We start from the raw sequence: 14,095 nt of genomic DNA on the forward strand, positions 1-14,095 counted from the left end.
TTCAGATAAGATGTTCCTGAATCTCTTTGTCTTGAATAATTATCTCTCTGGTTCAATATAGAAAGCTGGGATTGAGCTTGCTGATTTGACCAGTTTACTTCTTGCACCAAATGAGACATAATAACATATAAAAAATAATAATAAGTAATGTTTCCTTGAGTTATTTCCACTCTGAATTTATTCAGTAACGTTCAAGGACTGAAGTTGAGGAAATTATTTTGATTTGATGTTTTAAAAAGTGCCTGCTCACCTGCTCACCACCTCTCTCCTGCAAACACTGCTCACCAAGGAAATGGTTGCTCTAAAGAAGTACACAAAGAAATCCAGGCAAGACTCTCACTGGTAACTCAAGATCTACCCTCTTGGGGACTGAGGGAATGCCACAGAAAGAGGAGAAAGAGTTGCATCATTACCTGTTATTCTCCTTTCCTTTTCCCTCCTTACCTTACACATTTCCTTTGTTGGAGCCTCCCCAGCCTACCTCAGATCTGTCTCTGTAGTCTGTTTCAGTCTGAGAGTTTAGATAATTTGATTAGAGTTGGTTTTCATGTCAGCCTTGACTAAGACAAATGACTTCATGGGCCCCATTCTTACATACAAAAGGAATAGAAATAGTTGCCCTTTAAGAGATTTGACTTGAGGAAAATACAGTTCCACAGGAACACCACACCTCTGCATTTATTTGGCAAATAATCGAGAACCTCATCTACGGCCCCAAGGCCAAGATGGAGCCAGTCCTCAGAGGAGTCTAGTGCATGTGAAGCCGAACCTTACCCAGACTGTCTAACATCCAGGCCAGGGCTCGTCCACTGCATCTGTACTTCTTGCAGTTGTTACGTGGACCCAGTTAATTTAGTTTGGGATGATTTATCTCGCACCGAAGTTCATATTTGCCAAGCTGATTAATGAAGAGAGGGGTTGTTTAAAGAAATAAATTGCATAAATATGATTCTAAGAAGGATGAGATACAACTTATTTTTTAAAATATTTTGTTTTAAAGATGTATTTTGCACCATCGGTAAACATCTGACAGGTGCTTTTCTATGCCAAGGAGTCAGTTTGTTCTCAGGAGTGGCCATGCTATAGCCTCGGTCCTTTCTTGGTCATTTTCCATAGGGCTGCCTCACACTAGGGGCGCAGCTACCCAAGTATCCCTCTGAAGCTGCCCTGATGTTCTCTGTCCCTCAGTCAGACTGGACATTGCCACTCCTAGGGTAGTACCGATCTTATTTAATTCACAAAGAGCTTCAGAAGTCCTCACTATTTCCAAGGCTAGTGTAGTGGCCACTTACTATCTTGCGACCCTGTTCAATGATATACCAAGTGGTTGGTTGGACTTGGATTTTTATCTGGAGGAATATTTGAGTCTCAGAGCCAGAAGATGTCAAGGAAGTTGTCCAGTCCAACTCTCTAATTTTATTAATAAAATGACCTGAGTCCAGGAGAGTGAAATGACGTGTGCTCAAGGTCATGAAGTCACACTATTAAGACCAGAGGTGGAATTAAAAAGAACAGATATTCTGGGTCCTATTAATTGAGCTTTTGTCCAGTATAACATATTTCTCCCTGGGAACTCAGAAGTTCATCTCTTAATGAAATTGTTGATAGTTATTTTTGTTCCATTTAATACATATATTTGGGTGCTAAACAATGAGGAATTTTATTTTTCATTCAAAAATAAAGCAGATAGGGCCTCCTTCTTTAGGCAGACTTTCTGTTGACATTAACAATAGGTGGTGGGGATGTTTGGGTATGTTTGAGCTGTAAACTCTAGGCCTCACCTTAAGATTTTCCCCTTAAGCTACAAGTGAAATTAATCATTTTTTTTTAATTTTTAGGAATGCTTACTAGCCGTTTCACTCAGTCATTTCATAAGTACTCTGAGTACATGCCCTGTGCTTCACATTGGGTTAGAGATGTGCTCACTTGTTTATCAGCCTGACCAAAACAGCCCATTGCTCAAACATCCCGGATGACAGGGGAATTTCTATATCTGAGAGGAAATAAAGCATTGTTTAAAAAGATTCATTAAGGGGCACCTGGGTAGCTCAGTCGGTTAAGCCCCCAACTGTTGGTTTCGGCTCAGGTCATGATCTCAGGGTCATGGGATCGAGCCCCACGTCAGGCTCTGTGCTGGGCGTGGAGCCTGCTTAAGATTCTCTCTCTGCCCCTCCCCCTGCACTCTCTCTCTCTAGAATAAATAAATAAGTCTTTTAAAAAATAAATAAATCTTTACAAAAAATTAAAAGATTCATTAATTATCTTCTTATCACTCATATTTTCCTTCCTCCAAATTAATTGGCTGGTCCGGCCATGTGTTTCACCTGTAGAAATTAGCAATAGATTTTTTTTCCCCTGAGACTAAATAGTCAACAATTTGATCCTGTGTGTGTGTGTGTAATATACATATATCCCAAAACTATTTAAATAAAACAACAACTTTAATTCTATACATCTAGTAAGGATACCAAAATAAAAGTTACCCTTCACAACGTTTTGGAAAATTCATTTCTTGACCAGTTGAAAATGTCATCTTTCAAGTAATTATACTAGAAAATGTCATCCAGAAAATAGTATTCAATGTCAGATTACAAATGCAGAAAGACAGCAAAAAAATGCGTTGTCTAATGCTAAATCGTCTTGCTGAACTTGTCCATAAAACAGTTATTACTTAGTTATAAAGAAGCACTAGATATTTTATTTAATTCTGGGCATCTTTATATGATTTTTTTTCCCCTAGTTTCCAGTCCACACTGACACAAAGCCAGCCTGAAGCCTGATGCAGGATGCAGCTATTGCTATTCAAATATAATCAAGAGGTCCTATCACTTGATTATCTCAGCAGATACTCTTAAAGTAGGGGTAATAAGTACATAGTTCTTTAGCTAGATATGTTTTCCTGATAAGACATCTGTCCTGAGAGAACCACTTTGTAAAGTGAATTTGGGGTCTATTCAAATGACATCCTCTTTATTTACAAATTTGGTGTTATCACTTCAAGTCTTTTCACTGACTTGTCTCCCTCTAATTTAAAATATATTGCAGTCTTTGGTGATCTGTGAGTATTGCATTAGTATTTACTTCCTGAATTTAATGTAGTTTTTCTTTCTTCTAAGCCTGTAGAAAGTTTTTTGTTTTGGGTTTTTTTGTTTGTTTGTTTGTTTTTTTAGCTGATTCATAGTGATGCCTTAAGACTGAAAAGAGACCTAAATGATCAAGCGAGAAAGTGATCAACTCTTGGCCACAGTATTGAGCTAGTAGATTTGAACTCAGGTGTTTAACTTCTTCTCCACTGCTCATTCCACAAATCTGAGCCAGCTTTTAGTCTTCCCTGACTTCTGCAACCTGTACCTTACTTTATGCCCTTGAATAAGATGTGATTAAGATTTTTGTCTGAGTTTTATCTGCTACTACAGTGGTTTATCCTATTCAGACCAATATTTCAAACTGTTATATCTTTTTATTAATGGTTTTCTATAAATATCCCCAATACTTCCAAAAAGTCCATACATGTGATGGATGGGATCTATTTTTAAATCATTCATAAGTCATTGTATTGAAAACATTATTTGTAGTGCAGATTTTATTTACACTGTGAATGACATGGATCTTTAACAAGGGCTCTATTTAGTCTACAGAACTGGCTTACTTGGAAGGATTAGCTGCTGTTTGTGGAGGTGAATGGACATTTTTCAGTGGTCATTCTCTTCTTGGGGCCAGGGGGAATAGTTCTTGGAATTGTTTGTTGCCTAAGCCTAGCCACCTTTAAAAACTAATACCATCTTTCTACAAATGATGACAAAGGGAAGGTGGGAATTTTTAGAGGTTAACTGAAACCAAATTAGAGAATAGACAGAGATGAAGGAGCGTAACCACTGATGACCCTATTATCACATTGCCCTACAGTAGGTCTTTCTATAGTGTCTTTGTCATACAATCCTCTGGGTTTCTTCTGCCGTTGAACTATTCATTTCTTTAGGATATAGAATTACAGTCATAGTTAAACACATCATAGTCGAACACATCCATACAAAGTACATGGACTTTTCTATTTAGCTATTAAAGATATTACAAAGATACTTAGAACATTGGCCCTTCAGTTGTGAATATTTTAAGGTGTGTGATGAGTAAATGGAATAGCCTTACCTCTTTCGGTGGTAGAACTGTCAAAAAGAGTTTGTGTTTTTTGCTCCTCATCCCCCAAATGTGGACTATCTCAGAATCCATTACAGATGAAATAAACCGTTGATTTTAAGTTAAGGATGAACCTAACAATCATTTGCACTATATTGATGTCAGAAGTTATCTCTCTGCCAAGCTTTAAAATGCATCTTCAAAAACTACTGAAAATATCCAAGAACTTTAGTGATGAGCTACAAATGGACTTTGGTATTGATAAATAAAAGTCAATATGTATAGTGAAAGGACAACTTACTGTGATAAATGGGCCCACCATCAGTAAAGATCAAATTATTGACTATTTAGGGCAAGGAAAAACCTGTCTATAGCTAACTTCTACAGGTGAGAAGAATTAGCCACAACAGCAATTTAGGAAAAGCTCAAAGAGACACGTTAGGAGAATTCATTAAAAATGCATACAAAAGTAGGCAGCAACATTCTGTTAAATACATTTGTGGCACTAGGCTAATGTATTTTTTTGACCATGCCTGGGTTCACACCTTTTTTCTTTTGCCTTGAATGAGCTCCCTTTGGGCTACCCATATATCTTTTCAAGGAGATCTAATTCAAAATTCACTTCCCCTACTACAGGCGAATTACTTCTGCATTCCTAAAAACTATGTCATTCTTGGAATATTGTCTCTAGTGTTCCTACTACTTTTCATTGTACCTCAACTAGATCACAAGTTGTATGAGGGCACATTAAAAGTGCCTTTAATTTTTTTACCCCTCGCATAGTCTATCACAGACCTCTACCCATAATAAACACTAGATCAGTATTTGTTGATTTCATTGTTTTTTGAAATGATTCATTATTGTCTGAATTTAATGGTGAAACATCACAGAAAACACGCAAAAGAACAACAGCAAAGATTAGCTTATCAAAAAAAAGTGGAATGGCAATGATTAACCTCTCTAATGTGGGCTGGTCCCAATTGACAGAAGGTAGGTATTTCTTCTTTAGTAAATTTAACCAGGTACTCTATAAATTAGCCAGTAAAAATGAGAAATCTTGTACCCTCTCAAACTTGGAAGTTAAAATGTAATTAAGCAAAATATCTGAAGACTAACCCTTTCTACTCTCCTACCCCCCCCACAAATGACACCCTCCAAAATCCGAGGTAGATACAAAAAGAGCTCCATGGTACCTACTAGTGTGAGTCTAATGAAGATCGTGCAGCTACAACTACACCTAGCTTTCTGACTTTCTTGAGAGGCGTGGGATGTCAGTTCATGCTGGGACCACTTTTTTTGCCGCTGGAAATTGTTACAGGCATTTACTTTGTTGTTTTAATACCATGCTCTCTTCCTTCTTGAGGGCTGTACATCTAGAACAGAGTCTTGCTGGAAGAATAAGTAAATGAATGAGTGGATGAGAGTTTTAAAGAACAGTATATGGGACAAGTGCAATGCATGTGCCCAAATAAACACAGGTGTTAACTCACTGGCTGTTAATAATAGATTTAGCTGTATGATTCATTCCCTATGATAAATATCAATGTAAATATTTCAGAAAATTAGTAAGATATATAGAAATAAAAACATTATTAAAACAGTCCAGGGCGCCTGGGTGGCTCAGATGGTTAAGCATCTGCCTTCGGCTCAGGTCATGATCCCAGGGTCCTGGGATCGAGTCCCGCATCGGGCTCTCTGCTCCTTGGGAGCCTGCTTCTCCCTCTGCCTCTCTCTCTCTCTGTCTCTCATGAATAAATAAATAAAATCTTAAAAAAAAAAACAACAGTCCAGTAAATCTTGACCAGTGTCTGCAACTTTGGTGCATTTAATTATCCACTTCAACGTGTTACAAAAATCAGTGGATTCCAAAATAATCTGTTAGTATGATCTAAACTGAGGAAAATTAAATTAAAGGCAGCTACACCAATAACTACTTAGGCTATATGTGTCTCTCCTCCAAATTACAGACTAACCTGCACCACCATTTTACAAATAGGCACCCTTTGTACTCTCAAGTGGGCCTAATCAAGCACTGATTGGATTTAGTTGAAGATAATTCAAAGCACATACCCTCTCAGATCAGGAGGACATCTAGCATGATCCGTCTGCTTCACTCACTTGTTCACTCATTCATTCCACAAGTCTTTTAAGAATACCTCCTATGGCCCAGGCAGACAGAGGTACATAAAACAGAGATGGCACCTACTTCCATTTTTTTTTTTTGGAAAATTTAAATGCCAGAATTTCATACATTTTCCCCATGTTTTGTTCTCAGATAAAATGTTTCAGAGAAGTGAATTCAAACTATGCACACACTTTCACAGAACAGAGGAGAACTACCTGTGTTCTGAGAGGATTGGTGAAACTTATGAGAATATTTGAACTGAAATTATGTTCCTAGTCTCCTTTAAAATGTGTATATTGTGGGCTTCAGGTTATGATCACCAATGCTATGTACACTCCGTGGAAATAAGATGAGGAATGTGAGAGGCGTGAGCTCTGCTCATGCTGCTTTGGACCTTGGGTGGCGTTCCTTTGTGTCACTTACCGAGTATGTGTGTGAAGTGACACAGCCTCCAGACTTTGCTCCATCATTTCCTAATGGAGGTTTAGGAACAGTGGCCAGACCTACTCCCCTGGGCCAACAAACATACCATTTCATGTATGGCTTATATATTTTCTTGTTTGCATTTATGGCCTATAAATAATATGTTGTGTGTGCTATCAAGACCTGAAGAGACAGTAGTAGTGTTTACTGCAGCAATTTGCAATAGATAAAATTAGCAGTAGTCAATAATATACATATTTATGTAGTTTGGCTTCAGACAAGTAAGTATGACGTATTTATATTATTGTGGTCTTGCTTTGTTTTGTTATTCACTGACTTTTTTTCATGAAGACAATGTCCACTTTTCCCGACAAGTGATTCCTTGAATGAATAGAATATGGAAATATGTTACTTATGGAGATAATTGAGACCAAGTATTACAACTTGTGCAAAAATGTGGAAACTTGAGTCTGTTTCTCTAACAGAGCTAGAGGTGTCATGTGTTTATAGGAAGTTTTAGATTTCTGTGCTCATTCCCGTTTCTGTTCATAATTCATACTCAGAAGATGATGACAGATTGTCTGAAGTCACCATTCAAAACATTGGCCCTACTTATTAATCATTTGCCAACTATTCTGTACTTTAAATTTTATTTACATAGGGCTTTTATTTATTTATTTATTTTTTGGTGTTTGAAGTTTCTCATTTGATGAAGGAGAAACAAAATTTATAGAAAGTGTTCATCAGCTGTGATTTGTGTGACAAGACGAACCACCGCACCCATGCAGAGCTGCTCTTTTTAACTGACCAGCCCCATGTTCTTCGTCTGTGTCCTATGGCTGTTAATTGACGATATTGTTTTAGATTTATGCATTAAAAATATGATTTCTACTTTGGAGGGATCACTTTGTTACTTTGTAGCTTTTCAGCTGATGCAATGAACTTATTTTTCTTGTAAGATAAAGTCTCATCTATAGATTTTTCAACTAATTACATGTCTGCCAATACATACTTAGAGGATACATTTTATTTCAATTTATTATTTGTGTTTACATAGTGCGTCCCTGGAAATATCTGTGGAACTGAAAGGAAATGTTTTAATGGTGTTTATTACTACTTTTTCATCGCTCTCTCTCTCTTTTCTCTCTCTCTCTCTTTTTAATAGCTCCAGTCAGTCCGGTCAAGCATGACAGCAACTCAAACTCGGCAAACTTCCAAGACACTGAGGACATGCCTGACAGATGCGTCTTGGAAGAGTCTGAGAGTCCAGGTGAAAGCCATTTAAAAATAGTCAAGTATAAAATGATAAATTTGACACAGCTTTGGGGTCCTTGGAAGGGGGTGGCGGGGAGGACATTGTAATGCTGTTTTCTCTTAGCAGCTGCGCTATCAAATTAATGGTCACCTCCAGGGGTCACAGTGTGGAGCTGTTACCTTTGCCTCTTTCATCAAGGATTCAGTTGGAGGAAGTACAAAGGCTTTATGACTGAGAAGGGAAGGTGACACTATTAGTTCATTATCATCAATTTTAGGCTAAACTGGTTAATAGAGGCCGAGATTGAAAACTGGAGAAATGGCAGCATTTTAAATATTTCAAATAATGGGACTGAGCGGAAGTGGAGAGTTAGACACAGATTGCCATCATTACAGTCTATTCACCTTTCTAAATACAAACAGCTCTCTAACGGGGACTAAAGGATTTTAGCATAACAGTAATGGACTCATGGATACGTCAACTATTGAGAACAAGCAGAACAAAAGAAAGTGATAACCCTTCCTCATGCCATAAAATTTACCCACGTCCCAAGTTACTTAGGTTTGTGTTTTCTTCGTAGAGAGAATAGACAGAAATGTAGCAGAAGGATAGAGCCAGAAACACTTAAGCATGGATTTTTGTTTCTGTTTTTGTCTTGTTTCAAAACATGCCTAGTCTTTTAACAACTAATTAATCAAAAGAGAAAAAAAAATCCTGTGAAAGTTGAATGACATGTCCGGATCACTACAAAGCCATAAGGTGCTAGAAGTTTCCTTATTACCATGAGTGAAAGAGTTAACTCTCTCCTCCCAATGAACGCTTTCCTTTCCTGTTTTCTCTGGCTGCTGTGTACCCTCGACCCTCTTGCATCTTTGTGTGCTGATCCTTGTATCAGATTTTTGATTCATCCTCTCTGTGGCCTGTCAGCTTAGTTAAGAGATTTCCAAATCTTGTAGCCTTCGCTGACAGGGGGCAGCTGCAAACAGTCCCCTGATCCTTCCCCGAGGAGAGCTACTGAGATTTAATTTTCAGTGAAAGGTGCAGCCTGCAATCTATGTCAGGTCCCCTAAGTCATCTCGGAACCCCAATAGGCCCAGTGGCGATGGCATTGTATTTCAGTTCCCTCCACTACGCCAAGATTCCTCAAAAGATGTACTGCTGCCGTATGTCTCTTCTCAACCACACTTCTGCTTTAGCATCCCATGGAACTGAGAAATGGCATCTTTCTCGCTGACAGAAATTTTTAATCAGAACGTGAACCCCACATCCTGCCCTAATATCTAAGAAACAAATGTAGGTTGGTCCCACTCCAAAAGGGAGAAGGTGCTGGTAGCATTAAATGCCCATCAAAGTGTTTTAAAATTGCTTTTAGTTTTGACAAAAATTACCTACTTTTGACTAGATTTTTAAACTGTCTTCATAAACAGTTTCCTATCAACCTGAGGCAGTTAAATCCCTGAGTCAAGTTTTCACCTAAGTGTTCATTGTTTTTGGCAAGAATAGATTGGCTTTATGTCATCTCAAAAGTAGAATACATTTCAGGCATCCCTCAATATGAGTGGAATTGTAGTAAAATTCAGATATTCCATAGTTTATCTGATTGATATAAACAAAAGGGTATTATCAAAACAAAGATTAATTAGAAAAGATAGGTACTGATAAAGAATCTTAACTTAAAAAGTGAGTACTGTTCTGTACATCGGACATCATTAAACTGGTAATAAAGAATGAATTACTCTGGCTTTTTCCTCTGTCCATTCCTGCATTTTAAGACATCTTGCCTTATAGGCCTAGAAACCTCTGGAGAGTTCACTACTGGTCTCACTGCCTTCCACTGAGAATTTGTGGCTTGGTTGTCATGGAGACATCGTATTTCTCCAAGAATTGCTCATATTGATCCGTGGCCAGGCGTAAATGGCCAAGCGAGTGTGAGGAATAAAGGGGGCTGGGCAGTCCTATAAAATGACCACGGCTTGTGGGTTGGAAATAAGCTCATAGCAAACACTTAGGTAAAAAGAAAGAAGCAGTTTTATTTTGTTTCAGGATTTCTTTCTGCACTTTGGGCCATTGTCTTCTTTCACTATGAACTGAAAGAAACTTGTTAGTCACTTGTCATGTCAGATCTTTGGTGCTTGTCCTGACACAGCTGTCAGCCTTCCAGCTCTGTGCAGTTCAGGGACACACAACAAAGAGGCAATGACATGAATTATTTATTGCTCCTTGTGTGGATAAAATTCTGTGATAAGAAATTAAGACACTTCTGACAGAGGTGCTTGTTTAGTAAGAAAGATTTTGATGAGAGAGTGCATTTCCTTGAAGTATGAGCATTTGAGAGGGAAAATTCTTAAAACTGAACCCGAAGGAAGGTTTGTGAAATTGGTGGCGTAGAGGGACTTTCTTGAACCGTGAAAATATGACTGTCTGCGTCTCAGTGTCCAAAAATGAACTAAAAAAATAACAAGCTATTCAAAGGGAGAGGCTCCAAAACTATAAATGTTACTTTCGTGGTTGAGTTACCTCTGTTTACCAGGTATGAGTGGGGTTCCTTTGGAAAGCACATTAACCACCTTCGTTAGAAGAGAAGGCAAATTTGGGGGTTTTAAGGGATAAGCTTTGGGAAGGTGTCGTCAGACCAATAGAGGTGCTTCAGTAGCTGAGCTTCTAATTGCATTGGTATATCCGTTATTCCCTATATGGACAGGAGTGCATCTAAATCTGAACGCATCGTTCTTACCATTTTCACCTGGCATATTACCGTTCACTTAAAAGTCCTTTTAGTATTTTCATGTACACGCAAAATCCCCCCGTTACAAAGTTGAATGTGGTCAGTCTTCTAGCTTTAATGGTTATTGACCTTACATGGTTTTATCTATGCAACTCTAAATGACTAATATATTTATTACATCACTTTTAATGAACAAACCGGTTGTTCAAACGGCATATAGAAAATGAAAACAAAAAATCATTTTCCCATCCAAGCACAGTTCAAGAATATTGCCTCATATATTGTTCTTTCCAAATAAAATCTTTTCTTTGCAAATCCCCTGAACATCATTCTCCTTTGCCTTTAGAGCTTCATATCGCTGATACCAATTCCTTTCCATATTCAGGGAACAAAGGGATATTGAAGCACAGAAAAATGATAATAGTTTACTTTTTTAAAGGGGAAGTTAAAGTTTTCTAAACATTGATGCAACATGTGAAAATGTCATTAATAAAATCAAAATTTTAAGTTTATATAAAAAATAAGATTGACTTTATGTGTTATCTTTGAATGCAAAGGGTTTTGAACTCAATCTGCAGATTGTTTATTTTTCATTGACATAACTGCTTCTCCAGCACTGAATTGACGAGGATGACCCATTTGTAAATGGGCCGGAGTGTGCATATAGGTCACAATTTAGAGGACTGGCAGAGTGGTTGTTCACCTGGTCTCTAGAGCACTCTACCTATTCCTCATGCCATTGTGATCTCTTTCTTGGTTCAAGCTGTATACCCAGGTGAGTGCCTGCAGTCCATTAAGGATGGCAAAGCAACTTTAGACCAGAGCATTCTTGTTACTCTGACCCTGCTAGTGAACCTGGAGGTCTTGTCTGATAGGTTAAGGTCTCCCTCAGCAGTGTCTTTTCCCTGGAATAATTCATTAGCAAAGAGTTTTGACTCACAGGTGAATCCCAGATTGAAGTTTCTGGCTTACACTCTGTGAAGTCTACTTGCTTCTTCACTGGCATTTATACATTCCCAAAACCTGTGGGAATAACTTTGATGTCTAGTAATAGAAGCACCGAGACAACATTGTGAACTCACAGCTCCCTTTTTTTCAGATTTTAGGGCCATTAGGCTTTCTTTCTTTGGCTCTTTAAAGCCTCATCACTCCTGAATCTGAAAGATGCTATCACAAAAATAGTTTAGTGCAGTCTCTTGCTGGTTAACTTCTTGTTAACTGCTTCATGCATAGTGATTAAAGCTCAATTCCTATTCTCCCGAATATCATAAAAAGTGTTCCTTGTCCCCCATCTTTGCACTCATGATGATAAAAAATTTAGTGTGACATTCACAATTTTTATCCAAGTGTTAATGAGAGACCTTGAGCTTTTATCACCTTACTGTCTTGGAAAATTAAGAATTTTACTTCCTAGTGCACTAGGGACAGTGCACTTAAACATAGCTTCAGCTGAAAATAGTAGTGATGAGAGAGCTTGAAAGTAGCAAAAAAAGGCGTTTTCACACATCTGAAGTAGTTTTCACACATCTGAAGTAGTTTATAATCAGTATGCATTCTGCCATTAATAGAGCATTTTAGTGGTTTTTATATAGCACATTATGTGTATAGATCTATATACATCATTGTCAATCAATATTGCATTTGCATGAATCTGATGAACAAAACTAGATTTCTCACAGTTTCCAGGGGATGTACTACATTGTGAAAAGCCAAGGCGAAGGGTTTTTTTTTTTTTTTTCCCTTTTACTATTCTAGCTCATGAATCAACAGCAAAAATCAGGTAACAGAAAGTAGGACAGATTCAGGACTGGAGTGTTGGAGATGGCTGATGATGATGCATGAAGCAGAAAAAATGTGGAATGTGTGAGCAGCCCATCAATCATAGCTATCGAGAACACACTTCTTAGGGTTAGTGCTAAAAAAAATGTTCTAGAAGGAGTAAGAACAATTTCTGTAGTAAAAACACATAAACCCTTTCTTCTAGTTGTGTTGAACAATATCAACATTCTTAAAAAGTTGCCCAGATGGAAAAATGTAAGCATCAACCTAATAATTTTTAAAACATAAAATTCTAGGCTTATCCACACACATATATATTTAAATAAAACAAAAAACCAGCTTTTTGAGTCTTTGCCAGTAGGAGTGGGAGTTACTATGCATGATCATGTCATTAATATAAATGTATTTAGAAATAGATTACTAAGGCACAGTGCTCCAATATGTTTCCTAGTCAAAATAATTTAAATCAAGTGCTACTTTTTAGCCTACATTAACAACCATCCAAGTAGTCTGAGAAATAAATGCTTTTTTGATTCTATAATTCAAACCATTTTTCAACTAACATTTATAACCTTTGATCCTAAAATTGCAGTTGTGGGTTTCTCTGAGAGCAACAGAGATAATTTGAAATTTATTAATTTTTGGCCCAAATCATCTTGTTGAAAACTTTCATCTTTGTTGACAATTAAAAGAAAAAACAACCTATATTAATAATGTGTGCAATTAAAATATATTTATCTGAAGCCTAGCTTATAAGAATATTTTTTATTATCTTAACATATTATATTTCAGGATAGAAAAGAGATACAGAAATTATAGGTAAATCTGTCCTTCTTTCATTTATTTTCTCATTCCTTTCTTCCTTTCATTCTTCCATCTCTTTTTCCATTCCTCTCTCGCTTTCTTCCTCCTTCCCTCTTTCTTTCTTCTTTATTTCACGATATAACCTGATAATCTGTTTCCTTTCTAGGTAAGCCAAGGCATCATTCGTGGATAGCGAAGGTGTGCTCCTGCAAGCTGTGCTAAATGGAATCTTATCTATAGGAATTGGATTTGGACAAATGATGAAACCTAAGCATGCCATTTGTTTATTGTTGTATAAAAACTATGCTGTTATCGGTCAAGTTATTAGGTTGTAAGTAGATTTGCTAATACTTTGGAAAGAGTGTATTGAAAATGTAATTACTGATTGAAAATATCTGAATTGATCTAATTTTAGAAAATCATTGTTGAAATCATTTTATATTCCTGATTCTTACTTTCCTTTAAAATTAACAACAAGGAATGCCAGTCTGCAGACATAAATTTAACAGTTTTAGATTTTCTTCCATCTTTTCAGTTGCTGGATTATATAAGCAACATTAAAACCACATTGCTTTTAAATATGTAACATACAATACTTCCCCAAATTTAATACTGCTTCATCTAATCTAAAACTTTACCAGACTTATTCGATTTGTTAGGTTAGGACATTTTGTTTTAGTATATGCTTTAATATGGATCAGTCTCCCTGCAGGAAATCTCATCAAAGCATGAAATGTCGTCAACAAATAGCCAGTTCCATTTAGTCATCAATTAGCCCAAATAAGTGATAGACAGTGTAACAGGGACCAATCTTGTGTGGTCAGGTTCATTTGGACTTCTAATGACATAG

At 37.1% G+C, this 14,095-nt stretch overlaps 1 protein-coding gene across 1 annotated transcript in view; it reads left to right on the forward strand.

Annotated features, from left to right (window-relative positions):
• The window catches only part of WDR72 (WD repeat domain 72), a 190,708-nt gene extending 177,241 nt beyond the window's left edge, over nucleotides 1–13,467 (forward strand). The window contains exons 18-19 of the mRNA XM_078078999.1: nucleotides 7,848–7,952; nucleotides 13,412–13,467. Coding sequence (XP_077935125.1) covers nucleotides 7,848–7,952; nucleotides 13,412–13,467 — 161 coding nt within the window. The remainder of the gene's footprint in view (nucleotides 1–7,847; nucleotides 7,953–13,411) is intronic.
• The last annotated feature ends 628 nt before the right edge of the window (nucleotides 13,468–14,095 follow it).

This window comes from Halichoerus grypus, chromosome 8 (assembly GCF_964656455.1).
Source record: "Halichoerus grypus chromosome 8, mHalGry1.hap1.1, whole genome shotgun sequence".
In the NCBI taxonomy this organism is placed as follows: domain Eukaryota; kingdom Metazoa; phylum Chordata; class Mammalia; order Carnivora; family Phocidae; genus Halichoerus; species Halichoerus grypus.